The sequence below is a fragment of the Crocodylus porosus genome, unplaced genomic scaffold (genome assembly GCF_001723895.1).
Source record: "Crocodylus porosus isolate Cpor-Errol unplaced genomic scaffold, CroPor_comp1, whole genome shotgun sequence".
Lineage (NCBI taxonomy): Eukaryota > Metazoa > Chordata > Crocodylia > Crocodylidae > Crocodylus > Crocodylus porosus.
The window spans coordinates 4,316,527-4,342,774 of record NW_017728928.1 but is presented as its reverse complement, the minus strand read 5'-3'; the positions used below and the strand labels follow the sequence as shown (position 1 = coordinate 4,342,774).

The 26,248-nt window shown below is 40.9% G+C and overlaps 1 protein-coding gene across 2 annotated transcripts in view; it reads left to right on the top strand.

The window, feature by feature from the left end:
• CEP112 (centrosomal protein 112) overlaps positions 1-26,248 on the top strand; it is a 275,736-nt gene that overhangs the window by 194,763 nt on the left and 54,725 nt on the right. For both annotated transcript variants that reach the window (XM_019542365.1, XM_019542364.1), the window contains 2 exons: positions 16,956-17,018; positions 20,071-20,220. In XM_019542365.1, the coding sequence (XP_019397910.1) occupies positions 16,956-17,018; positions 20,071-20,220 (213 nt within the window). The remainder of the gene's footprint in view (positions 1-16,955; positions 17,019-20,070; positions 20,221-26,248) is intronic.

Here is a 26,248-nt window from a genome sequence, read left to right as displayed (position 1 = left end):
CTTGGAGGGTAGGGGGCGGGGGTGTTCTGCGCCCTGTTTGGCTGAGACTGGCACATGCTTTCCCTCCCCCTGTGGGGGTGGGGAGAGAAAGAAGCAAAGCAAACTGGGATGGTGGGGGTTAGCGCTGTGTCTGCTGCCTGTACAGAAGTTCTGTCTACTGAGAAGGATGCTGCAGAGCGACACTTCGCGCAGGTTGTTCCTGGGTTGTTTTACTTCCAGAGTGGTCGCTTTTACTCTGGGAGAAAAATGATGAAGTTTTGTACACTTGTGGTTTCTCCTGAGAGAGCAGGGACTCTCCTTGGAGAAAATGAATGTCCAGGTCCTTTGTTTGTGTGGTCCCTTTCTTCATCACCAGGGCAGGGGGTCGGGCTCGACGACCTACTGTGGTCTCTTCCAACCCTAACATTGATGAATCTATGAATCTATTGATCATCTTTTATAGCTAGCACTCTAATAACTACAAGAGGGGGAGAGGTAGTTAACCATTTTAGTCTGAAGTCAGGTAGAAGGCAGCGGAGAGTTGCACCTGATAGGCTAACTGAATCAGAGATGCAGAAGCTTATGCATAAGATATCTCTGCATCAGTGTTCAGTTAGTCTGCATGGTGCAACTCTGCCCAATCAGATAAGTATGTAGTGTGGCCATGAACATCTGTATCCTCAATTTCTGGAGTGCTTTACAGGCATTTAACTGTGCTATCCTGTTGTTAAGTACCACGTGAGAGCCGTTGAACACATCATAACTTCTCTGTCTGTCCTACTATTCCTGAGCACTAACGTATTTGTTTTAGTTGTGCTGTAGAGTTCAGTATACTTATTTATTTTTGGCCGTGGAGCAATTACAGCACACTGCACCAGTGCTCCATGAACTGATGGATTCATATTACTAAAACATGAGCCTGGCACTTTAACTTTAGTGGAGGACTTGTCAAAATTGCAAAGACTAACAGGGGAGGGAGGTGCAGAAAAGTTTTTAATTTGAAAACAAAAAAATACAGGTGTTCCAAAACTGATATTTAAAAGCCCAAGAAGGGCAGGTTTTTGTGGTTGACTGCAGTGTTACAAGGAGGTATAATTAATGATAGGAGTAAGTATGTATAAGTATAATAAGTACAATATAATATGTATGCTGTATGTGTGTATACATAATCTGTGTTTTATATACTTTAACAAAAAAATAAGGCAAGAAAAAGAACACCTGTGCTAAATAAAATATGGCAGAAGACCTGAACCAAAAAGAATACCGCACAGAAAGTCCGGTTCTAATGACCATGTTCTACCTACAAATGTTAGACTTTTAGTGGGATAGGATTCCTCTAATTACCGTATTTTCCAAGCTATTTGGTGCGTGAACTACACATTTATACCAGTAAAATGCAGTGAAGTCAAAGCAAGGGTTAGGAGACTTTAACATATTGTTTTGTAGATCGCTCTTTATACGGGCTTATGACTTCAAAGGTTTCAAAGGACCTATTTCTCAATGTGCTTATATTTCTTCTATCTCAGACCTACAAAGCTTGTTTATTTTAGTAGTTGAATGTTTTATGTTTTGTCCGTGAGCAGCAAATGAATTTAAATTTGTTGAATTATTAATATTTAAACCCTGAAACATGTTCCATCCACATTCTCTGTATTATCTTTTAACTTCCTATTGCATCACTCCCAGAAATCTAATCTGAAATTTCAGAACACCATCTCTAATTTCTTATCATAATTCTTTTCATATATAACTGGAAAAGAAACTTTTTAATGTTAGATCAGGTGCCTTATGTTAATTGATGCTCACATTCCTTTTGGGTATACTATACTCTTTTTTTATACTCTTTATATATGTATTCCCAACACTGTTCATTAGGATATTTACTTATTTAAAACATTCCCAACCACGATCGTTTTAAATGTTATAAATTTTGCAAATATAAAATTTATTGAGACAATAATATTGCATTTCCCAATAGTTTCATTAACTCTTGCAATTTGCCAGTAATGTGACAATATGTATAGTTGAAAAGTACAGCGTAGCATGAAACTGTTTTTAAATTTAAAATTCAGCCTCTCATCTGTATTTCCTATATATATTACACAGTGACCATTTATTTCCAGTTTTTTCCTACTTGCCTTACTTTCCTCTTCTGGTTCACCAGAATCTAATCCCTTAATTTCACCTTGCATTCCATGGCTGGTTGGCTTTCTTTAGCATTTCTTATCGTAGACTTTATCAAAGGTTTTTAAGTGTCCAGAGAAATCATTTCTGCAATTTCTTCTTCAGTCACAATTTTATTTCCCTTAAAAAAGTAAAAAAGATTGGAGAGAGAGGGTTTTTCTCTACCAAAACTATGCTGATTTCACCCTTCCTTATCACTCTTGTTTTTCCTTAACTATTTTTTCAGCTGATTACCTGCTTTCTGTTCTGTAATTCTCTTGGTCTCCCTAGTTCCTTTTATAAAGACAGGGAAAACACTGGCTACTCTCCAGTGTAGTAGCTGATTGTAATGTGAGATTACGTATTTTTTTAGCAGCTCAGCCAATTCATTCTTAAATTCCTTCAGAATTGTTGAATGAATACCATGTGGTCCTGGTGGCTAGATATAGCTCGGAGGATTGATCCTGTAACTGGTTCCTTTTGAACACATCCCTGTATCTGTTTGGAACCGCACAGATTTCACTGGGGCTTCATACTGGATGCATTTGTATGATCTCACCCAAGTACATTTCAACCACATTTTCTTTTGACAATTCACTTTCTAACAGTACCTTATCTTTATTACCTGGAGTGACTAGGTTCTCAGGCCAAAGTTTGCACCAGATGGGATTAATAAAGTATTAGTTGGGCAAGCTAATCTTTGCAGCTGTGCCTGGGACCAAGGCTGGACAAGACTTGGGGACAAGGATAAAGCTAGGTCTTGGCAGAATCATTCGCGGTCTGATGGAGATGCACTGATTAGATACCTGCTAGCAGTCTTCTCCTTTTATGGCTGACCTTGAGGAAGGGTATGGTATGAACAGCATAGCCATAACTGTGCTGTGGTTATGCAGGTATCTGGGATGCAGAAGTGTGGGCAGATATTTCCCCGTCTTGTGCAGGGGACATGCTAGTCATTTGGCTTCTCCGCAATCTGGCCTTCCTTGATTGCTCCCTATGTTCCCTGTAGTAGTGCAGCAGACATGCTGCTTCCATGGACTTCCTGTAAAATGAATTTCAAAAGGACTGAATTTTTTTTTTACATGGAACATGTTTATTATGTCCTTGCTTCGGTTTGGCTACCTGAATATATACACTGCAGTTTTATTTTAATTCACTTTTCATTTGTTTAAGCACAGTCTAATGGAAAACATCTCTCTTTGCACGAGTGCCATATATTTAAATTTGTGAAAATTTAAATTTTCTTAATTTATTTGGAATTAACTTGATTTTTGGAAGGGAGGGGAATGAGTGGTTAGGAACTAGGGAGTGGGTAAAATGATGTCATTAGCCCTACATGGTCTTTAATGTGAAAAAACAAAAGTGTTCCAAAATGACTTGCTTGCAGCTGCAGAACATGTCATGGAATAAAAACCACCTTCATTAAATGGGTGAGAGAGAATTATAATTGTTTTGAAGTTCTTATGATCAGCCTGCATATGCCTCATTGTAATGTGATACTAAAGTGCCTCAATTATGATTTGTATATTTTGGTGCCAGAAGGTTTTTTTTCTTATGCTAAATTATTAAGTTCTGTCAGCTGCTGGGCTGTCATATAGAGATACAGTAAATCACATTATATTTTGTCATGGATTACACAGAGCAATAAATTTGGGAATAGAGATCAAAGTAGTTTCACAATCACATCTGAGTGTAGGAGGGGTGTTTAACTTGTAGAAAATCTGATTTAGGTGAAACTGTTGCAGTTCTTGTGTGAATTTGAAATGAATTTGGGTGTTTGGTTGAAAATGAATGAGGTACAAATCCCAAAAAGAGTTTTCTTTTTCGTATTTAGTTCAGAGAAGTTAATTCTGACCTCCAGCTGCAAAACTGAACACAGATAAACAATTAAACATTGAGAATGCTAGAGTCTCCAAAACATCTTATTTATGTTTTTAATTGCTTTTATGACTGCGCAGTATATTCCATTCTACTTTTAATTGGGATTTTGCTGGACTTGCACATGGTTAATCATTGAAACTGCAATGCTTTATGGCTCCATGAAGTTGTACTATGTTCTTTTGGAGGCTTTTATTTCTATTGAAACTATATAAAAAAATCTAGTGTAATCTCGCTAAAGAACATTGATCACTTCAGATCATGGATTTTGGGGCTTTTGTCTGACTCCCAGCAGTGAAGACCTGCTTTTCTGGGATTCCACCCAGCGGTGTTCATTACACTGGGACATCGAGATCCCTTTCCGATTTATGTTGATCGTTTCCTTTATAAACAGCAACCACTTGCAGAACAGCAAAGACCTACACTTTTTTGTTTTAATTATCTTCTTGGTAACATTTACCTTTTTCTCTTGCAGAGTTTAGCCAAAATTGGCAGAATGCCACACAAATATAGAAAACATGTACCAATCTCTTTACCCTCCCTTCAGTTCTACACCAATTCACTATTGGACCAAGGAGCAAATCCCTAGCTGAAGTATTTTGTCACAGCTTCACTGACATGAATTAAGCCATGACACTTTATATCAGCTGAGGCTCTGTCCTCAAATTCTGATAAATACTGGATATTATTGAGCTCTCATCATGTAGCCTATATATGAGCCAGGTCATGATTTTGATAACAATTTCATCCAAAAAATGCTACAACCTAATGTTAGCATAAAGGATTTAAGGAAGTAACTTTGGTCTAATGGCTCAGATATATTTAAACACTTAATTTCAAGTGATTTCTTTAGGAGTTAGGCACCCAAACACTTTTGAGGGTCTAAGTTAGTGAATACTTATCTTCATAATAGAAAGATGCTCATAGTTCAGTTTTCTAAAATGTCCTGATAATGAAGGAAAACTACAGCTTTTTTGAGAAGCCCTAAATATATACTAAGTATATAATAGTATTTAGGTTGCATGTGCAAAAGATTTATTAAGACTAAGTTTCTAAACTCTAAACAGAAAATACACTGTGCTTTCTTTCATTGTCTTATGCTCACTCCGAGTGAATAGACTGCAACAGGAGATAATTTGATTAAAAAACCACTAACAAATAAGTATCATACCACACATGTTACTGTTCCAGTTACAAGTTGACCCTGGACATAAGTCAATCCCATGTTTTCAGATTCAGTTTTAAGAGAAGAGACTGCTTTTTCCCTGAATATGTAGCCTGTATTAAATCAGCTCCCTGAAGAAATCATTTCATTGTGGTTGAAATTTTGGTTTATCCGGTTATACTCTGTTCTCAAGAAAAAATGGAGAAAATGCCCTCTCTTCCTTCTTTCTGTCAGCACCCACAGTACAAAACAAAATGACATTTGTCACGCGATTGGCCCGTTGACAGCTCTTTATAGCCACGCCCAGACAGAAGTGCATGGCGACAGAGTCCTTTAAAAGTGACCAGCCAGGCAACAAATTAACCCTCTTTTAATGAGTGTTCAGATGAAGGTGTTCCAAAGCAGAGCACCTTCATTTACTTCTGTCTGACCGGGGCTGGGCTGCCCCCAGTGCTGTCTGCAGGATGGGAGGGGAAGAAGCAGGCAAGGGAGCTCTGGGCTGGGGTCTGTCCAGCCTGTGCTGGAGCAGGGGCAGGTGGATTGGAGACCGCCCTCCCATCCTGCTGGCAGCACCAGAGCTGGGGGAGGCTGGACTAGGGGAGACAAGCTGTAGACATGCAGCTCCTGCATCTGCTCCAAAGTTCAGTTCGATTCCCCCCCCCTCCCCCAACTGAACAATGCACATCTGGGGTGGGAGGCAACTGTAACTCATGGTGCTTTCTGTGAAGTACCATGAGTTACAGGGGGGAGCTGCATGTTCAAAGCTGCACGTTTACCTATGCTTAAAAGTAGTCATTAGTCAGTCACAGAGGTGTACATTACCATATCTATTATGTGTAGTTAAAAATGGTCTTTAAAATTCTGATGTGTGGTAAGTGAGGATTTCTTAGGGTGATATCTTTTATCCAACAAACTGTTTAGCTGGGATAAAGTTAGACAAGCTTTTGAGTTCAAGACATACTTCCTCATGTTTGTGAACACTATCATAGAATGTGACAGAGGTGGCCAATCTGTGGTACAAGTGTCATGAGTAGCCTCTGTGTGTGGCACGGCAGATGGGGTGGGGGGAGGACAGGCAGCACAGTGACAGATACGGCAGAAGCGGAAGGCAAAGCAAGCACAGAGAAGGAAGCAAATATCAGAGCAGCAGGCCAGGCAGGGAGCAGATAGCAGAGCTACAGACTAGGCAAGGCAAAAGGATCAGACTGGTATTTGAGGAGGGTCTGAGTCTAATTAATAGCACACCTGCGAAAAGGTTGGCCCTCACTGGAATATGGCATTCGTGTTCTGGTAATACCGCATTCCATTTAAACATGTCCCGTTGCTTGAATCCTGAAACCACATCAATGTAGTTTGGCAGCATACCTCTGGAGTAGTTGGATTACGGTAGAAAATTGTAATCCACACATTAGAAAGAGTTAAATATCCATATTATAGTTTTTTTCCCCATAATTGCACAATAGTTTGAAATATTCTTTTGGTTCAAATAGCCTCTTCAGGCACAAAGGACTGGAAATAATCCAGGAGAGGAAGTAGAGTTTTTATTAAGCACAAATTGCACTAGTTATTTTTTAGTGGGCTTTCATTAAAAGTACAATTATAGCTTGCTGCAAAAAGGCAGTTCTTCATTCAGGTAGAAAGTCAAGTTTTCTATTCATTCTTGGTTTTTTTCTGCCATAAAAAGTGCTTGGCACGTGAATGAGAGGGGCTTTTCCCCACCCTGCAGATGCATATAAAAATACTATAGGATTTATACATCTGCAAAAGCAGAATGTAAAGTAGAATATTAATAGGATTTGTGGGTATGACAGATTGGGATTTCTATCATTCATTTTCAAAGCCCTTGAAGTCATTCGGTACTTGACTAATTATTCTGTTAACGTCATTTTGAATATTGAACAATTTTAATAGTCTTTTTGGTAGTTCAAATTACATATTTGAACTGGGCCTGCTGTCTTTGCCTTTACACAAAGATTCAGATTTCCATATGTTATCTGATTGGTAGAAAGAGCAGCAGAAAGGAGAAGGGTATTGGTGTAGAAAATAATCTACTAGAATAATTACAGGCACATGAGAGAATATATATTCCAAGCTTTGAAAGTGAAATAATATTTTACATACAAGTGAGATGAACTTAAGAAGTGTGATATACTAAGCTCAGAAGTTTCAAGAGATAACGTACAGAAAGTTGTAACATACTTAATAACAAAAATTGCTGCAGTTAACCATTACTAGGGTCATTTTCCCTTGACATCTGTCAAATTATGCAATCTTGAATTTTGGTATAAAGCATAATGCTGTCAGACTTGTACAGAAATATTCCAGAAGGTGGAGTGATTTTTTTTTTAATAGATGGGCCCCATTTACATTAGCTCTTTGATGTTAAATTCTTTGCAGCACATCAGAGAACAGTTGCTTCTTCCCTGGAGCAAGTTTTCTTTCTTTTCTTCCTCCCTTCCCTCTCCCCCCCCACCCTTTTTAAGTTTGCTTACACTTTTATCCAACTAATTAGTGAGCATCAGCTTATATATGACCATCTTTTGGCTAGTTGCAAGATTTTGAAAGGTGATTAGTTCTTATCAGGTTCCCTAAACTTGATTATTGAATCTGCTTCTTAGTCAGTGCATTGAGCTATTATATACACACATCAACTCCATGGTTTATGAGGAATTACCCCTATAAATCATCAGTGCTAACAAGGGACTAGTGGTGAAACCTTGGCCTTTTCTGGGTCATCACAGAACTCACAATTATTTCAGTAGGAGTAGAATTTGATCTTAAATCTTTAAATATCACAACAATTTGGCATTATTTCTATTTATGTATAGAACCTAATTTGTTTTCCAAAAGATTTACATACATTAATGAATGTTACACTTACTTATGTCCACTTTTTTTTTTCTGGCAATCCCTGTTCTAAAGCTGAAAATTTGCCTTGACCTTGTATAAGCCTATCTGACCCTCCGTTTTTTTCTTTTAATTATTTTAAGAAATCTCACTGCTCTCTTATCAGTTGTTCCTGAAAGTTTCGCAGCAGCTACTGAAGGTTTTGAGAGTCCTCAAGTCTTCACAGTGGAAATTGCGAGTGCTCATCACCTTAAGCATTGTTTGTGTTCTTTGCACGATCAAGCCCAGACGGTTTGATTTCTATCAAATTCTTTACAAAAAGAAATCGTGTCTGGGATTTGATGCAGTCACAGTTTCATTATTTGATCAGCCAATCAATTCATTGATATCTGTTTCTGCACAGAGAAAGATAGGTCAGCTTCACTCTTGGCAATAAATAAAAAGAGAAAGTTAGTGTAGAATTAGAAAGTATACTTTATGAAAGCAATAATAACCAAAAAGCATGCTTAGTTGATTAAGTAAAGTCATGGCCCTTTTTTACTTCACATGTATTCACAAGTGGTTGTGCTTTGTTTAGAAACAGACATTATAGCGTATCTTCCCAGAACATAGTCTAATGGTTTGGGCATAGTAGTGGGAGCTAGGACCCAAGCAGAGCAAGAGCCAGATTTACCAAGGTATTTAAAAGCAAAAACATACAGGGTGCATCTACACATTCATTAATGTGCCATAGTTACCATGCATTAAGTTTAGGACCTGTAATAAGAGGTACTAACTCAAGACGCTGTAACCGGTACTACTGCGCAGTAGCACTGGCACGTGCCTTGTAAATGACGCTAATGCGCAGTAGACTAATTCTGTTGCATGTTAACTTATTAGCATGGCTTTCACCATGATGTGGTAATTCGTCTACTGTCCATTTAGGGTCTCGTGTAGACGCACCCACAGATTAATGCCTAGTAAATGTATAAAAGCACCCAAACAATTTAGGTGCCCACTGCCCAATCCCCATAGCCTTCAAGTAATGCCTTAATATCCCAAACCCACTAAACACCAAACATCTTTGTAAATCTAACTGAAAGTCACATTTCTGACCTTGACTCATGCCGTTATTAGGTTAGGTTAGATTACCCGATCCCATGAGCTTTATGTCTCTGTTAACTTTCTTGACCAGTGGAGTTGCTTCTGATTTGCAACGCTATAAATATCTGAGGAGAACTGAGGCCATTATGTCTGGTTTTCTCTGTGCAGAGACCATTGCTATTTAAAACAATGTTTTTATCTTCATGCACAGGCTGTTTCTTTAAAGTACTATACTTGGCACACACAAGCACACGTACATGACCAGATCTATGTCATGTCATTCACTAAACAGTATTTGTAGATGACCCTAATCATAGGTAAGAATCACTAAGATCAAAGTCTGTCTGGGTGTATCCATTTGATTAATATTTATAAGGTTGTAAAACTAAGACATCTTTGCAAGGGACTTTACTTTTAGTCTGAACCCTTAGGAGGATAACATTTAACACTGTGGTCCTGTTATCTGAAAGAGTGGCACGTTTCTCCTTCTCCTTTCCATTAGGATATTCTCTAGTGTAAGTTCTTCATCATCCAAATAGATGACCACATGTTAAGGTTTTGCTTGAGAACGTGTGTATACAGATACCAAAATCCCAAAACATCTCATCTTTTCCTCAGTCTCCCCAGTTATATTTGCTACGTGACAAAAGGTTATGGTACAGATTTTGTGACTGTTATGCACAACTTGTGCTGGTGCAAAGGAGGGCTAAACCCAGCAGATGTATCCAACGAAGGATGCCTGCTGTAGATGGGAAAGTCTTAACTGAAGGTGTAGAGCAGCTGCAGTGGCTTCTCCAGCATCCTCGTAGCTGCTAATGCAGGGAGCAGTGCTGTGCTCAGCTGGGCCTAGACTCCAGCATGTCCCCTGGAGATCATTGACACTGCACATAAATTACAACAGCCCTTACCCCTGGCTTGGGAAGGACTCAGCAGGAAGAGAAAGAAGATGCAAAAGAGAAGAAGTGGCTTTTAGCCCCTTTGCAGCCTCTTTTCATTCGCCTCCAGCAAACCCTCACCAAGTGTTTTTTAGCTAGTGTGGACAACCAAGGCCTGCAGGTTTCCTTCACAGGTGAGCAGGAGCAGAGCCACAGGAGAGAACTGTCTCACAGTGTGAGGTATGTCACCCATGGCACTTTTAAGTCTTTAGTCTCAGTGGTCTCCAAAGTGGGGTGCGCACACCCTGGGGGTGCGCAAGACGATCCATTGGGGTGCGGGAAGAAAATATTAGAACTTCCATTTATATTTATATTGATATTGATATAAATATACATATACTGGGGGTGCATGCTCAAAATTGTTTTACTGATAGGGATGCTCGAATATAAATATATGTATATCGGGGGTGTGTACTCAAAAATGTTTTACTGGTAGGGGTGCGCAATCAAAATTTTGGAGACCACTGGTTTAGACAGTCTCTGAACACCAGCATCTATTGCATGGCACAGCAATCAGATTTCAAGCAGCAGGCACAGATTTGCAACAGGATCCTGCACTTGACCTTGAACCATTATCTGAGGGATGACGGTACAGCTTTGACATGCTTAACAGTAAATAAACCAGTGTGCTGATGGGTGATGCTCCTTTTTCTTCTTTTTTTGCCAAGAAGTGAAATCATTACTTAAAAATCTGTAGGCACTAAGTGGCCCTTGATCCGCGTGCGCAGTCCTCACTGATGTCCCTGTGATGTTTGTGGACTGAAGGCAGTGCATGGCTCTCAACGTGCATCACATATATGGTCATTGATCTGGCTCGGTGGTTGACAACATTTTTCTGGCAGCGGGCTAAAATGTCCCAGCTCACGTCCAAGGCAGGCCAGTGCTGGGATCCAGCCGCTACTGCCCGGTTACAGCCTGTCATGAACAAAGCTCCCTTCTACCTGACCACAGTGTGGTGTGGGCAAAGACCCACCAGCTCTGGGCCAGATCCAGTGACACTACAGGCTGGACCCAGCCCCAGGGCCACAGGTTGCTGACCCCTAATCTAGCTTGCTATATGTAGACTTTAGGTGTCTCCCAGCAGTCAGAGATCTTAAGTCCCCTGTGTTTGATGCTACCTAGACAAGACAGGTAAGATAAGGGAGGAGTTACAAAAGGTTGAATCTCTTGTTGTCACGGGGAAGAGAACTTTATAAAGGTAGAGCTCTAATGTCTCACAGAAGTACCGCTGCTTCTGGAAACTATAAAACAATGATTCATTCCCCTTTATCGTTGGGTCTCTTCCCACTAGCAGTCATCAAGATGCCTGTTTATAAATAGAAATATTCCTTCTTTATGTATGCAAGTCGCAGCCTGACTCATTCAGCTAAGCCACAATATACTGTTTGTGACGTCATCACGTAATTGGCAATAATTTCACAAGAATGTGCAGTGGTTCCACTGGACGAGCTAGGATTAAAAGAATGGAGTCCCCATACGTTTGTTTTGGTTATGCTCGTTACCTTTTAAAAGCTTCTTTTGGATTATCATTTCATAGGCATCCTAAACTTGAGTTCTTTCTAAATAGAATGTCTATACTTCATGAAATGGAAATAAAATTAAAACTTCATTAACATAACATTTAGTGCTTCAGATAAGACCATCTAGGCTGTGAATCTAATGCTGTATTTAATTTTTGGTACTAAATGTTTCCTTGATGTTAGTTCAGTTTTATTTAGTATCTATAGTTCAGATATAATCAACGTGGAATGCTGATGTACTGAAAATTTTTACAAAACTAGGTGATTTTTAAAACTATTAACTGTAATAAAAGCATAAAATATTTTGTTTTAATACAATGACTCCAATTTGCAGTGTGAACTAACTGTATATGAAATTATTACAATCAAGTAATTTTTAGCTTAAGTCTGTCTAAAATCATATGTGAAAACTAAGCAAAAATTATTTTTTGCTGCAATAAAATCCCAATGTGGCTTAGCCAATTTCATCCATTTCACAATAAAAAAAGTACATCATAGTTCAAGCCCAATATGAATTACAGAATTACATAAAGCACATGAAAAACTAGGTTTTAAGATCATTAACTACATTGGCACTGCTATCCATTGCTGTAAAGAATGAGTTAGGTCTTAATGAATACTAGCTGACCTTCTCAAGACTCGCCATCCAGTTTGATTCCTTTTCATCATTGTTTCTGAAATAGTATGTAACCTGAAAGCGAGGGAATACCCTAGAAGTAATACAGAAGCAGCTTATGTTTCATATAATATGTGCTACAATTGGTCTTATATGACAGTTGCAACCAGCCCTGAAACAGTCTGTGAAAACTGATGCTTGTTTACCCCATTCCATTTTTAATTTCCTCATTTGTCAATTTAAACTCTAAACTGTGGTCTCTGGATAGAGTTATATAGATTTGCTTTGTAGTAAATCCTTTCCCTGCACAAAGCCTAAGTAACAGCTTTTTTCAAAGTGCTCTATTTGTGCCAAGAGTGGATTTATGCCTTCCCAGGCTGCAAACGAAGAGCCCAGAGTCAAAGATGTGAAATGAGTTTTGGTGCAGGATATGTGAAGAATGGGGAAGTTCTGCAGTAACAGAAGATAATGGAAGTGGGTTCCAGTGTGTGTCCCTATGTGAAAATGGTTCAGTTTGATTGACAGGAGTGGCATAAATTGCAGAAGGCACTTGCTGCGGGCTTTATAAATGCAGCTATGTGCTCTAAGGCCTGGGCTGCAGTGATGTCAACTGTAAAATGCTATAGCATGATGGATAGAAGTCAAAGGCTGCTATCACAAACCTATCTGCAAGGTACCCCGGAGCCCCAAGTTTCTCCCTGCTGTCCTGCCGCATGTCCCAAGGAACAGACCAAGGTTTTCCCTGGGATAACTCCTTATCCCCGCAAGTCTCAACTAAAGACTTAAACCAGACCTCACAGCTTTAGCAGAGGAATAACTGTCAGCTCCAGGTTGGGTTGTGAAAAACCCCTTTTGGGTGGTGAAAAAAAATGTAGGTGCCCCTTTTTCCACAGAGTGGTTTAGCCTGGAATATCACTTGCCCTGGGATCATGCTTACCACAGGCAATCAGTAAGGAGGGAAATCAACAAAAGCATTTATTATATAGAAAAGATTTATATAAGCAAAACCCACCATAAGTTGGAAGATGCAGCAAAAAAACAAGATAAGTTTCTTACTCTCTCATCTGGCTACAGATCAGCACTCCAGAGTCCTGCCAGTGGTCTTAGAAATGAGCTTTTCTGCTGATCCTGCCAGCCCTGGCTGCTGGGGACCTTGACTGTCCGGGAGCCGGGGATCCAAAATGCATCTTCACGATGGTTCCCTAAATACCTCCGAGCCCTGCCATCAGCATGATCTAGAGTTACCGTGCTTCCAGTATCAAAACAAAGGACACCTGTGGAGGGGAGGTAGGGAGGAGTGTACGATTATGGGGGGCCAGTGATATACCTGTGCCCTGCCTCTGCCCCTCACTCCTGACTCCCCAGCCCTGCTGCCCACTCAGCTCCCGCACGTGGATGCACACACACTCTTCTCTGTCTCCGGCTCTCTTACCTGCAAGCAGCTGCCGGGCCTGCGCGCAAAGCACGTGGTCCCCCAACAGCCAGTCATCTTGCCCTGCTGCCCCAAGCTCCAAACAGTCAAGCTGGAAGTGCCCTGGAAAAGCCAGGGGCAGAGCAAAAACCCAGACATTTGCTTGCATTTTAAAAAGCTGTCTGGACAGGGGGATGGGGCCAAAAAAGAGGACATGTCCAGGAAAACCTGGGCGTATGGTAACCCTAGTTCCCATACTGTGGGTTGCAACCTCAAATGGGGTCACATCAGTGGAGGGGGTCACGTTAAACTGGGATCTGGGTTGGGAATAAGAGGCCATGCTGAAGAAATGGAGTCGTAAACGGGGTCATGCAGTGGCCCTAATTGTTCGTGGGTCTCTGAGTCCTCTTGAAATATGTAGTTTCCCTGCGGCACTGGCTAATGGGCCATTTCTCTTGGATGCCTTTACTGTTGTGGGGCTGTTTTTCCCATTGCAATCAGACAATACCTTGGGTGCCCACCCCACCAGTGGCTCCTTCTGTCTTTGTGATTGGCCTTCGCAATTATCCTTCCCAAGTAACACAAATGCAAGTGATACTTAGCCATGTTGCCTGCTCTCTTTCCCAAGTATGCATCCCTCCGCTTCTTTGATTAAACCAAGGGTAGGCCCCAGAGCCGCACATGGGAATAGGGTGGACTGATCTCTCACCAGGTGGCACATCCTCACCCTGGGGCGGTGGGCTTGGCTGCATGTGCCACGGCCCAGGCTGCTCCCTGCACCTGAGCGGGCAGGGCCAAGAGACCTGGGTGGAATCACTTGGTGGGCTGGATCTGGCCTCTGGGCCATATTTTGCCCACCCCTGAATAAAATCATGTCCAGAAGCCTAAAGATATATAGAGACAACATAACATAATCCATATGGCGATAAAAGCAAGAGAAATGGATGCAGCATAACTCTGGCTCTTCATTGACATCACACACACCGTATCAGAGGGAAAAACATAAGAAAACATTCATGACATCCCACAAACCCCCAATTTTGGGTGAGGTTCATGACAGATGCACTTTTACTGCTTTCTGGGTGTCTCATTTTCGGGTGCCCAATTTCAGGAATGCAGAACCTGCTTTTCAGGTATGCTGAGCACTATACACATTGCTTTTTTTCTAAAAGATCTGACAAGTTTTTTAGCTCTTTTCTGTCATCGTTTGCCATACTGGTTGTCCCAGCTCTGTTCAGTGTGGATAACCTGTTCTGATCGGTGTGTGAGCATTATGGGTGTGTTTTTATTATTTAATAAGATTCCTTCTTTGGGTTCAAGAGGTTATAAAGTTTACTGTATGGGAGCAGAAGTCCTTTAGCCCCAGGGAAGTTAAGACCGAGTGCAGCTGTAATGTGATCTTTGCCGTGCCTTGCTAACTAGTATCTCTGTCTTTCTGAGAGTTAAAGGCAACTTCATCTTTCTCCTATCATAGTTCATTTTTTGAATGTTTTAAAATCAGTATTTTAAAACGTGTTTTAATGTCAGTTGCAGTAGTTTTTACTGATACACTGCAGTACTGGTAAAAGTCATCTGACAACCAGAAGGTGCGACAGCTTAAAGAAAGAAAAAAAGGTGGGCCAAAGTGTGTCACAGAGATGTTTCCTCTTTATTGTGTCTTCTTCAATTAACCTTATGCTGACCTTGACTGTGTATATCCCACATGTGAATAAATTAGCTACATCAAGCAGATCACTTTTAAATGTGAGGCTTGCAGAGGAAAGATCATTTAATTCGCATGTCGTTTTACTTCCTGTAAACAGATATTAATGGCATTTCGGTAACTGATTTACAATCAACACCTCCCCTCATACAACACTTGAAAATTAAACCTATTGACTCAAAAAATGTTTCTGGTGAGCTGTTACTGTACTGTGTGCTTCATAGTTACACAAGAAATAAATATGGACACATCCATACATATCACAAATATGACATGAGGACTAGTCATATTTAAAGGAATTGACCGAGTAAAAATGAAATATTTTGGGAAACTACAAAAATGTGCTGATTGATTCCCATACATTGTGTATAAGTGCCTACCCTGTATAAAGAAATCCAGTGTACAAGTTTGGTTTCTTGTAATAACATTTTCAGTGCTATTGTCACGTACTTCAGTCTGTCTTGCAAATACTCATGCGTTCTGTAATACACAAAGGCCAGTGAAGTCAATGAGACTGTTCACTTAAATAAACTTACTAACATGTATAAATGTTTGCAATATTGGAGTCTCAAATCCCAGTCCTGCAGGTGCTTCTAGGAAAGGCCCCATGAACCCACCCTTAGAGCCCCATTGGTTTCAGTGGCACTTTGCCTCAACCTGCCCAGAAACAATTGAAAGATGGGACCCTTGTGATAGACTCTATTCATAAACCTGAAGAGGACAAACCAGAGCTTCTTGCATGAGGTCAGACCGATTAAAAAATTCACTTTCGTCATATTCTGCCACATTAAGCCAGCTATTCTTTTCAGAAACGTAGCCTCCAATTTCAGTACTGAGAATAATTAGCAGATCATTTCCAAGGCAGGCATTTTGAAACGTGTCTGTCCGCTACAGTATAGAAGTGGGGGTTTTCTTCGTTTTTTAAAGCATGTCAGAATTATATTGTGAGTTTGGATGAAAAGTGATAGTGAATTTAAGAGCTGGTTTTCCCCTGAATTACAGGTACGCTTGCTTCTCAATTACATGTGATATCAAAACAACAAAGTGGCCTTGTTTCCAGTTTGTTTTTTCCTCTATCTTTGAGCTATAAAAGATGTGCCAGAAGAGGTCAGAGGAGGCCTTGGTGGTTCTGCAGCATGTTGGGTTTGATTTTCAGTTTAATAGCGGCAGTCCTAAGAAAGCAGGAATGTAAGATTTGATAAAAGGAGATCGCAGACATCAGCTGGCGCATGAAATCACATAGTCTATGTCACGTTGTACCCTCGCGGCCCCTGCTAGAACTTGTGGCTTTTTTCTTCCCTCTTTTCCTTTCACAGAGATGAAGTCATCCTGATAAACTTCTCCCTCTCAATCCCCACCCTGCTCACCCCACTCCCTTTTTTAATCCACAGAGGCCTTTATGTTTTTCTAATAATTGGCAGCAGAGGTACAATTTTTCCCCTCTTTTAAGTGATGAATAGTTGGCCCTAGATCAAAGACAAGCCCTTGTGGTTTTCTGGCTGCCACAAAAGGGCGTTGGAATTGGCACGTATCCCAGCTGCTTACTGATAGGCATGTAGATGAGGTGCCAAGCATAAGGGTCAGTGGCAAAGTGTCTGTACATGTTCTTCATCTGAGCTAATCTGGTTTCCTTGTGTGTCTGTGTGTGCGTTTCAGGCCAACAGCAGGTTGAAGCAGATTGAAAAGGAATACAATCAAAAGTTGGCCAAATCTTCGCAGGTAGGCAACGTGAAAACGACCATCTCACATTAATACCTTATTTTTTTAAAACAAGATTAAAAAACCTTGTTAATCTATGTTACTGTTGTCTTAAATTTTGATTTTCTTATGTCCAAAGAAACTCCCAGCATTTCCTCCAGCCAGTTCGGATTTGCTTTTCTCAACTGTTATTGCTTACAAGAATGTCAGAAAACTAAACTGGTTAGCATGCCTTTCTTCAAGATCACTGTTTTTTAGCTGCGAGGAGCCTGGTCTTGCAAGGATCTCAGAACAGTCGACTCCTACGGTGGTCATTGGGACTTGAAGCAGAATTGACGCTCCCTGCAGGCCTTGCCTGCACATATTTTGTAAGATCTTCAGCAGTCCCTCAGCTGCATTTGAGATGACAGAGTGGTGTTTGCCCACATGGCTGGTGACAGGCGGCACGTCCAGACTGTCCTGTTTTCATGTTTACCATGTGTATGGCCTTAACTCATCCATCGTGTTCACTGAATGCTGGCACAGCTCAAAAAAGCATTCTCCAAGACTTTTACATTTCACCAGTGACAAAACTGGGTTGTTTTTTTTAACTCAGCAGGCTTTTCTTACTGGTATAACATAGTTTTCTAATCACTTTTGAAAATGGGAGCATATTCAGTTTACCTTTATATTGAAAGTAGGTAAAATAAGGTGTCAGTTTGGAGTGACTCGTCACAACTGCTTTTAAATTTTGATTGGCAAATGGTATTGAAACGTAGACGACGCTAAAGTGTGTAGATAAATCAAAAAGTTAGTTTTTCAGGGTGTAAAAGGAGCCTCACTGCTTTTCGTGGAGGTGTCATTCTTGATGCCTCCATGAAGGAAGAGCCTCGTGACCACAGTAGAAGCATTAAAAGGATGGATTTTCAGCAGTGGTTGTAATAATCCAATATTCCCTTCATATTGATCAAGAATGTTTCCCAAGGCCTCATAATTGGTAGGTACAATCCAGTCATGTACCTATATGAAATTACAGATTGGCTGTTTTATAAACACACTTAAATTATAGTATCAAGAGTCTACATCTCAGCCTTCAGAAGTGGCCTTTGTTTCACCTGCTAAGTGGAACTTCCCTAGAACCGTGGATTCAGCTACTTCAGTGGGGTTTCACGGGCTCTCGAGACCGCTACCTAATTATTCTAAGATAATTTATTTGTTTTGGCTTTTTTTGATAAATTTGAAAATTTGATAAAGTATTTATCAAAAAAATCCATGAATATGTTTTTACATGACGGCTATTATGTCTGAGTAAATCAAACACATTTTTAAAATAGACTTAAATGCATATTTTGTTCTGCATGTAGTTGCATGAAAGTGTAATGACTCTCTGAAATGTCAAATTGAAATACTTCCTTCCGAGCCTTTTTGTAAAACCTTTTGTATTTTTTGTGCCACCATGAGGAGAAATAACCTCAGAAAACTGATATGATCCCAAAAGCTTCCTGAATGCATACAGGGACATTCAGGCTTTGAGTTTGTAATTCCACTTGCCCCTAATGCTGTAATACCAGTTATTATCACTGGTGTTACCGTAACACCTGGGGGCCCTAGTTATGGTCCAGGACTCTTCTGTGCTCAGTGTAAAAAAAAAAAGATGATCCCTCCCTATTGGTCTGAGACCGATTTCTAAGGTGTGGTTTGTAAATCAGGGAGGGCAAAAAGTTACAACCATACCTTGTATGCCATAGTTATTTGACAAAATGCATACAGTAAAAATGGAGGGGTTTTTTTGCCTAATTCTGAATTTCTTTACTTTTGTGGGTTTAAACCAGACCCTTAATACTATTTGAACATGGCTTTTTGTAGCTTAACATTAGTAATAGGTCAATTGTGACTTTTATGTGGTTGTGTTGCTGACAACATCAGCCTAATCTTACTCTCCGTGGCCTCTTGGAACAGTCACTTTTAACACCCACACAAAGAAGATATTCCAAGAAATTCTCTCTGAAGTTTATGCAAAATAAACAATTAGATTTTTTTCCCCCGAGAATGACTGCTCAGAGCAGTTCCTCATCTGTCAACTTGTGTTAAAATTCTCTTAATACATTTTTAAACTTCTTTGCTATCCCAACTTTTTAACCAGTAACTTCTGATAGAAGAAATGTGTTTATAATTCTTGCCCTACTGTTGAAGCCAGCTAATTATTATAGTTACCTTAAAATGTGGAACAAAAAATTCGGGAGATGTGGAATATTGCAGCATCACCTGAGTAAAGTAGTGTGATTTACACTGTTTTGGTATTCAGGGTATAAAGTGTATTTAAAGTGTGGGTTCAACATTTGTGAATATTTGAAACCGCAGATGCTGAACCTTTGCGTAGCGAGGGTTTCCGGTATAGTTTAACATGTTTTCTGTGGTGCTAAAAAGGATCAAATGGGTAGTCAAAGTGAGACATGTAAACAGTTCAGTAGAACGGCATGATGCTCTGTCCTTTAGGGCACGATCCACTGTCCTTTAACGTCAAGAGCCATTGAATCAGGTCCCAAGTTTGTTGTCAAACAGACTCTGTCGCCTTCAACAACACAGAAATGCAGAGTCGAGTCTCGTATTTCAGTTAAGCATGTGAAGTACAATGGTTTCTTATCTGTAGTATCATGCTAAGTTGTATCTTTCTAATAACAAAGAGCTGTTGGTATGTTCATTGCAGTGTTTTTTTGTCTGAAGCTCTGAAGCATCACTAACTCTCAATAAGCGTGCAAATTTGCAATAGCTATTTCAGTGAAGTGGAAAACTGGAAACATCTTATATTTTTGAGATCACAGATGTGCTTTGTTCTGATGAGTTAATATTGTGGAATGTTATAGTGGAAAACTCTTCCCAATAGTTTGTTTTCAGCAGTTTCATGCCATTCACAGGTTTATTATATTCTTTTTCTGCGTGTGGAATTTCATGCTTGCTAGTGTGTAATATGTTAATTTAAAATACTTAGTTTGTACAGTGGAGCTTGCCAACTCTGTTCTTGTGTCAAGCCTAAATACATGCAAAATACATGCCTCTGACTGAAGAAAGTTTTAGCGTGCTGTTTTCTTTTTAGATCATAGCTGAACTTAAGACAACCATTTCCTCTCTGACAGAGGAGAACAGCCGGCAGCAGGTTGCTTCAGAAAGGCGGCACCAAGATGCTGTACAAAAGTTTGAAGATGAGAAGCAGCAGCTGATTAGAGATAATGACAGAGCAATCAAGGTAATCTGGGGATTTCAGTCACCGGTGCTACTACCTGTTTTAGTGCAATTAAATGTTCTGAAATCATTGCAGTGGGCAGGTATCATTCTTGTTCATACAGCACACAGTCATCCCACTCGCTGGACGTTGACTTTGATGTATCCAGTGACTCAGTCTGGCTTTCCTCTAGCAGATCATATGCCTGCATGAAAAGTAACATTTTGGCAAGTCTAATCTGTTCATATGAAGTAATATTTGAAACTGCCCTGTTCTTTTTCTTGGAGACCTACTTTTGAAATATTCTCATACAAACTCAGATTGTTTTAGTCTTATTTTTCTGGTTGTATTTATAAATATGGGACCAGACCCACAAGTGCTTTAAATTAGCAGAGCTCCAAGACTTCTGTGGGTCTGGATTAGTTTGTGCCTATCTAGAATCATATTTGTGCATGTATTTAAAGAGAGTGGTATTTCCTTGCTGTCATCCTCTCATCTCTTCTGTGTATACCTGTTCATTATACCCTTTTACAGAACTCTAATCATTAGAGGTAGCTTTAGCTCAAGAAACCCAAAACTGAGCAAAATTAAATCGTGTGCGTTCCTGCTAAAGGCAGGAGTATCCATGACTAAAGCATTGCAGGGATGGAGATTCAACAACATCTCCAACCTAAATTTCTTCTGCTGCAGCTTGAAGCCATGGCTTTTACTCCTGTTCCCTACTGTCACAGAGGAAAGCCCACCTCCATCCTTGCTGTAATTGCCCTTCAGGTATTTGAAGACTATTATTAAATCCACCCTCAGTCTTCTCTTATTGAAAACTAAATGACTTCCATTTTTTTCGGCCTTTCCTCATACGTCTTGCTTCCAAGGCCCCTAATAACTTTTGTCTGAATTCTTTCTAATCTGCCCATATCCTTCCTGTAGTGTGTTGGGCCAGTACAGGACACTGTAGGTGAGGCCTCACCCCTGCTGACTCGAGCAGGAGAACTATGTCTCTTAATTTACAAGTGACGTTCCTGTTAATACAACCTGGGGTGCTGTTGGCTTTTTTATACTTGTACCCAAACATTATCATGCATTTGAAGCCCTAGACTGGCACACTTTGTTAAAACTATTCCAAAATGTTTTTCACCTTGCTTCTGCTACTTTTCAAGAAAAAACAGTGCCATTTGTCACCGGTCAACCAGGAAACAAAGGGCTGGAAATAGTTCAGTGACTATTGATACCGAATACTAATCAGGGAATAATTGTATAAAATTCTTCTCAGGATGAAGCTTTTTCCTGTGTGTGAAGTTGTCATGAATTTTGCTTTTTGCCATCATTAGGGAAATATACAATGAAAAGAGTACTTAATAATGGAATTACACACAGGGGAAGGGGAGTTTTATACCTTGCTGTAGAACTGTGTCCTGCAGAAGTGTTGGGAGCAGCCTGTTCCCCAGAGCCTGTTGTTTGCTGAGAAAAGTTTCCAAACATCGTGCCCAGAGGTCTGAAGCTTCGTTTTAGCATCACTAGGACCACGCTGAAAATAAGCCCTTCCTCTAAACCAGTGGGGGCCAACCTTTTTGGCAGGTTGGCCACCCCTGCTCTGAACCATTTGTACTGAAGGATCCTCCCTATGAGATCAGGTGTGAAAATAGTGAACTTGTATCAGGGAGAACTTCTGTAAAACATGCACTTAAAGCAACTGAACGTATAAGGAGTTAAGGATGTGCTTAAGTGCTTTGTTTAGAAAAAATAAGTTAGTCATTGGGGAAAATAGGATGCCTATGATATTGTCCATATTGCTTCACCTCCATTATGAGAAAGAGGGGAGGTAAAAAGGCTTGGGAGAGAAATAAACATTCCATAGGTGAGGCAGTTCCTAATGTGAAATAGGCTCTGCAGAAGTTTTTGTCAAAAAGCCGAGTATTTGTTAGTGGTTACTTAGTTGATTTAAACCAGCATTACGAACAGGTTGCATTTTCCTTCATCTGGTATCAAGCGACTTCTTCTGAGACCTTCCAATTATTAATTCATTTTTAAAGGAAGAAGAACATCCTGCAGAGAGGTGAGTGGTTCTCAGAGAAGTTTCATAAGTGGTCACTAGCGTGATTTCCAAATGGGGAATGCCACAGTACAACTTTGATGATAATTCAACCTTCAGTCAGAGACCAAAAAAAAAAAGAAAAAGAAATTACGTGAAATTGACACTGAAATAAAAAAGGTGTCTCTCCACTCAAAGCATCTACATTGACCTTTCCTGCTCCAAAGGACAGAAGGGTCTCTCTCAGCAGTCTGCATTCCTCTCTAAGTACTAGGTTGCCTGTTGGCCTGGCAGCTTTCTACCTGGAATCCTCATTTTACAAATGGGCCCAGCTAATCAACCTTATTTTTCCTGTAGTACCAATATAGTATATTAAATGCTAAGGAAAGGCATAAACAGAGCCTATGAGAACTTTTTTGCTGACGGGTATTGCCCCAAGTCTGACGAACTCTTTGTACTTTGATGTCAGTCACCACATTGGGTCAGTGTGAGAGATATTCTCAAGTGTACACTCTTCCACGTTTCTTAACGCACCCAGATTAACAGCGTCAACATTCACCTTCAGGTCAAGTTCAGGTTTTGTGATTTGTAGGGGAATCAGTTCAAGTTCTTTGAGGTCAACATTTTCAGATTATGCTACCAAACATTTGAAACCTGCATAAAAGTGGTCTGATAAGGAGTTGAACAGCAGTGGGTCACTTATATATCTTTTGGGGGCTGGACCTGATGATCTTACGAGGTCCCTTCAGCCCTAATGTCTATGTAGTGTCTATGAAATGTATAGGCATCTAAGTATGGACGTTGGCTTCAACGTTGGGGTAAATGTGCTTATCAAACATTAATCAGTGGATACTTTATTATATAGAGAAACTGCACATAAATGGTTTACTGTCTTTAATTATTTGTATTCTTATATTTGTTTTTTTATAGTTTACCTCAGCAAAAAGTATAAGTGTACACGCACATGTGTTTGTTCGTGTGCATATAGACATACAGATTTTGTATACACACATGCCCCAATTTATACAATCCTCCTGTCCTGTTATTTCTGTATGCTTGTGTCAAAATCCTGTAAAAGCACACAAACTATGGGAGGTGTCACCCTGTACACGAGACTTGCCGCCTTAACTCATCTGTTAATACCAGTTTAAGCTTGTGAATGGTCTTCTGATGCAGTTCCTTGTAGATCACACTGAGCGAGCATAGTCTCAGCCTGAGGAAGGCATGGACCAGGGGTCGGCAACATTTTTGACTGGAGTGCCAAAAACTCCCCAACTGCAACACATCTTGACTCGGCGTGCTAGGGCCAGACGGGGGAGGGGAAGGGGAGCTGTGAGGGGTTGGATGCTTGTTCCTGGCAGCGGGTGCATGGACACCTCTAGGCAGATGGCGGGGTAGGGACTGGAGTTGCGCTGCCCCGGTCCTTTCCCTGCCACGTGCCCTGAGGTGCACGTGCAGCCACTGCTGGCCATGGAGCAGGCAGCGGGCAGGCTGCAAACAGCTGCACCAGGGTCCGGAGCCCCCGCCACGTTTTGTGGCTGGTGGCAGCGCCACACATGCCTGGGTATGCACAGTGGGAAAAGGGGCTGGGGCAGCACAACCCTGGCTCCTTCCATGCCAGCAATGAGCCGGGCAAGGGCACTGCAGACCTCAGTGCAGCAGCTTGCAGCCTCCCAGCTGTCTGCCACAGCTGGCCTGGGATGTGGACAGGCCCCTGCCACCCTCCACAGAACCTGACAGCTTGCAGCAGGTGGCAGGAAGGCTGCAAATAGCTGCGCCAAGGTCCGATGAGCCCCAGCCCAACTCGTTGGCGGCAGCTGCATGTGCGTCTCCGGGTGGCCAGCAGGGGAGAGGCCAGGGTTGCACTGCCCCTGCTTCTTCCCTGCCGTGCACCCTTAGGCGTGTGTGCAGCTGGTGCCAGGGCTCCAGAGCCCAGTGCAGCTGATTGCAACCTCTGGGCTGCCTACCACATCTGGCCAGAGCTCTGAGCAGTTGCTGTCTGCCGGAGCCCAGGCTGCTTGCAGCAGGACATGCAGCCTCCCGGCTGCCTCCTGTGAGCAGCCTAGGCTCTGTGGCCATCCAGGCAAAATGGCTTTGTATGTCATACTCTGGCACGTGTGCCAGGGGTTGCCAATCCCTGACACAGACTGTTTGAACTCTGTTGGTAAAAAGAAATGATTGCACAAGTGTTGCACCAAAATTATCTATGTCCAAACTGAACTAGCACTTCAGTCAGTTATCTTCCTTCTAGGCCCCAAAATTCACCCTCACACTGTTGAATTACTCAGCTGAATCAGCCAAAATAGAAATATGGAGTTGGGTGTCTTTTTTTGTGTTGTTTCATTAAAGTAAAGCATCTAATCAAGCATGGAGAGAAAGCGTGGGTGCTCAACTATGTTCAAAAGATTAGAAAATAGGAATAAATTTCTCTAAATTGCCTAGGTGACTTAGAGCATCCATCACTTTTGAAAATGGGACTCAGACACTGGCAACTTTAGTAGTAGTGTGCGTTAGTAGTAGTTACCCTAGGTGTGTTCTAGCCTGCTGCTGTTAGCGTATTTAATTTGTACCTTTGCACCCTGCAAAAGGAAAACTCAGAAACTGCTTTCTAGTGTGAAGTTATATGCATCTGCCAACCCCTCTTTCCTTAAGGCCTTGACAGTTTTTTGCATTTATTGTTTAACTTTATTTTTAAAATCTAAACTATGTCTATTCCATATTGTGTATAATGTTAATATAGAACTCTTGCTTAATATATGGGAACTGTTCCCTTGTGCTCTGATCATACAAAAGTTTTGAACCAAGGCCAAGTGAGGCCATTTGAAATGGTCAGTGGCTGTTGTCTGGACTGCCAAGCACTCTCAGTGATAATGGGAAAACTTTTCTCTACTGTTCTGGCAGGGACACAACAGCAACATAAGAATGCTTAAATAGTTTTTAGTATGGGATCATGAATAGGTCTAAATCATAGCAGACCTCGGGAAAGGTACTCAGTCTTTCTCTTTGTAAAATAAAAAAAATATCAGTGTTGCTAACTTTTTTTTATGAGAGTGCAAATTGGAATTACATATGGTGCCTAATTAAGCACCTAGCTGCCATTGAATTTCAGTAGATTCGAGTGCCCAAGTCTCTTATGGGATGTCTGCTTTACTGTCATTGTTTTGACTGCAGCATAATATAGATATACCCAAGCTAGCTTTAAATTCTGAAATTCCTGCTGCTCTAGCTAGACTACTACCAGTATTCAGGCTAGCTGGTTTAAAGCTAGCTCAGTGTTGTGTCCACTCACTGTACTACAGACATACTCATAAGTTACTTCTGAAATCCCAGTTTAACTATTTATGAAATGCTTGGGGAATCTCGGGGTTGAAAGTGCTGCTGAGCTGCAGCATGTCTTCAGAGACCCGGGTATGACTCTACCTCGGAAAGCCTGTGTTAACAGTAGAAAGCCCACAGTGGCAAAAGTAGAAGTACAGAAGAGAAAGTATTTTCCTCTGAGCAGGAGCCTTCTCTTTCACGTCGGGGCCTATCGCTGAGTGGAGGATTCTGCCAAGAGCCCTATAGTCACATAAATTATTATTCACACAGTTGGGCAAAATCTCATTAGCAAGTCGTGATCTGGTGGCAACATATTTCAGGGCAGGATACAATTTTCATTTCACCCCATTTAACACCAAATTGCAACCTGTTAGAAAAACTCATGAGTCCCCTTTATTAAGTGCGAATGTCTTGTGGCATTGTTTTTAGTGTAAAGAATTATGAAAAGGCTGTTTTTCTTCAATGCCTTTTAAGTATTGTAAGGAAAAATGCCGAAGTGTATTTCAGATATTTTCGTGTCAAAGCGTAGAGGGTTATACTTGGAACAAAGCTTTTCAGAAGTGGTCTAGACTTCTCCGCATGTTGAATCAGAGTGCCACCACTGTGCATCTCCTGGAGGTTGCCATATCTGGGAGCAAGAAGTTGTTTTTTCCTGATGCAAAAACCAGTGTGAGAGAGCTTGTCAGCACAGGAAACTCTCCTGGC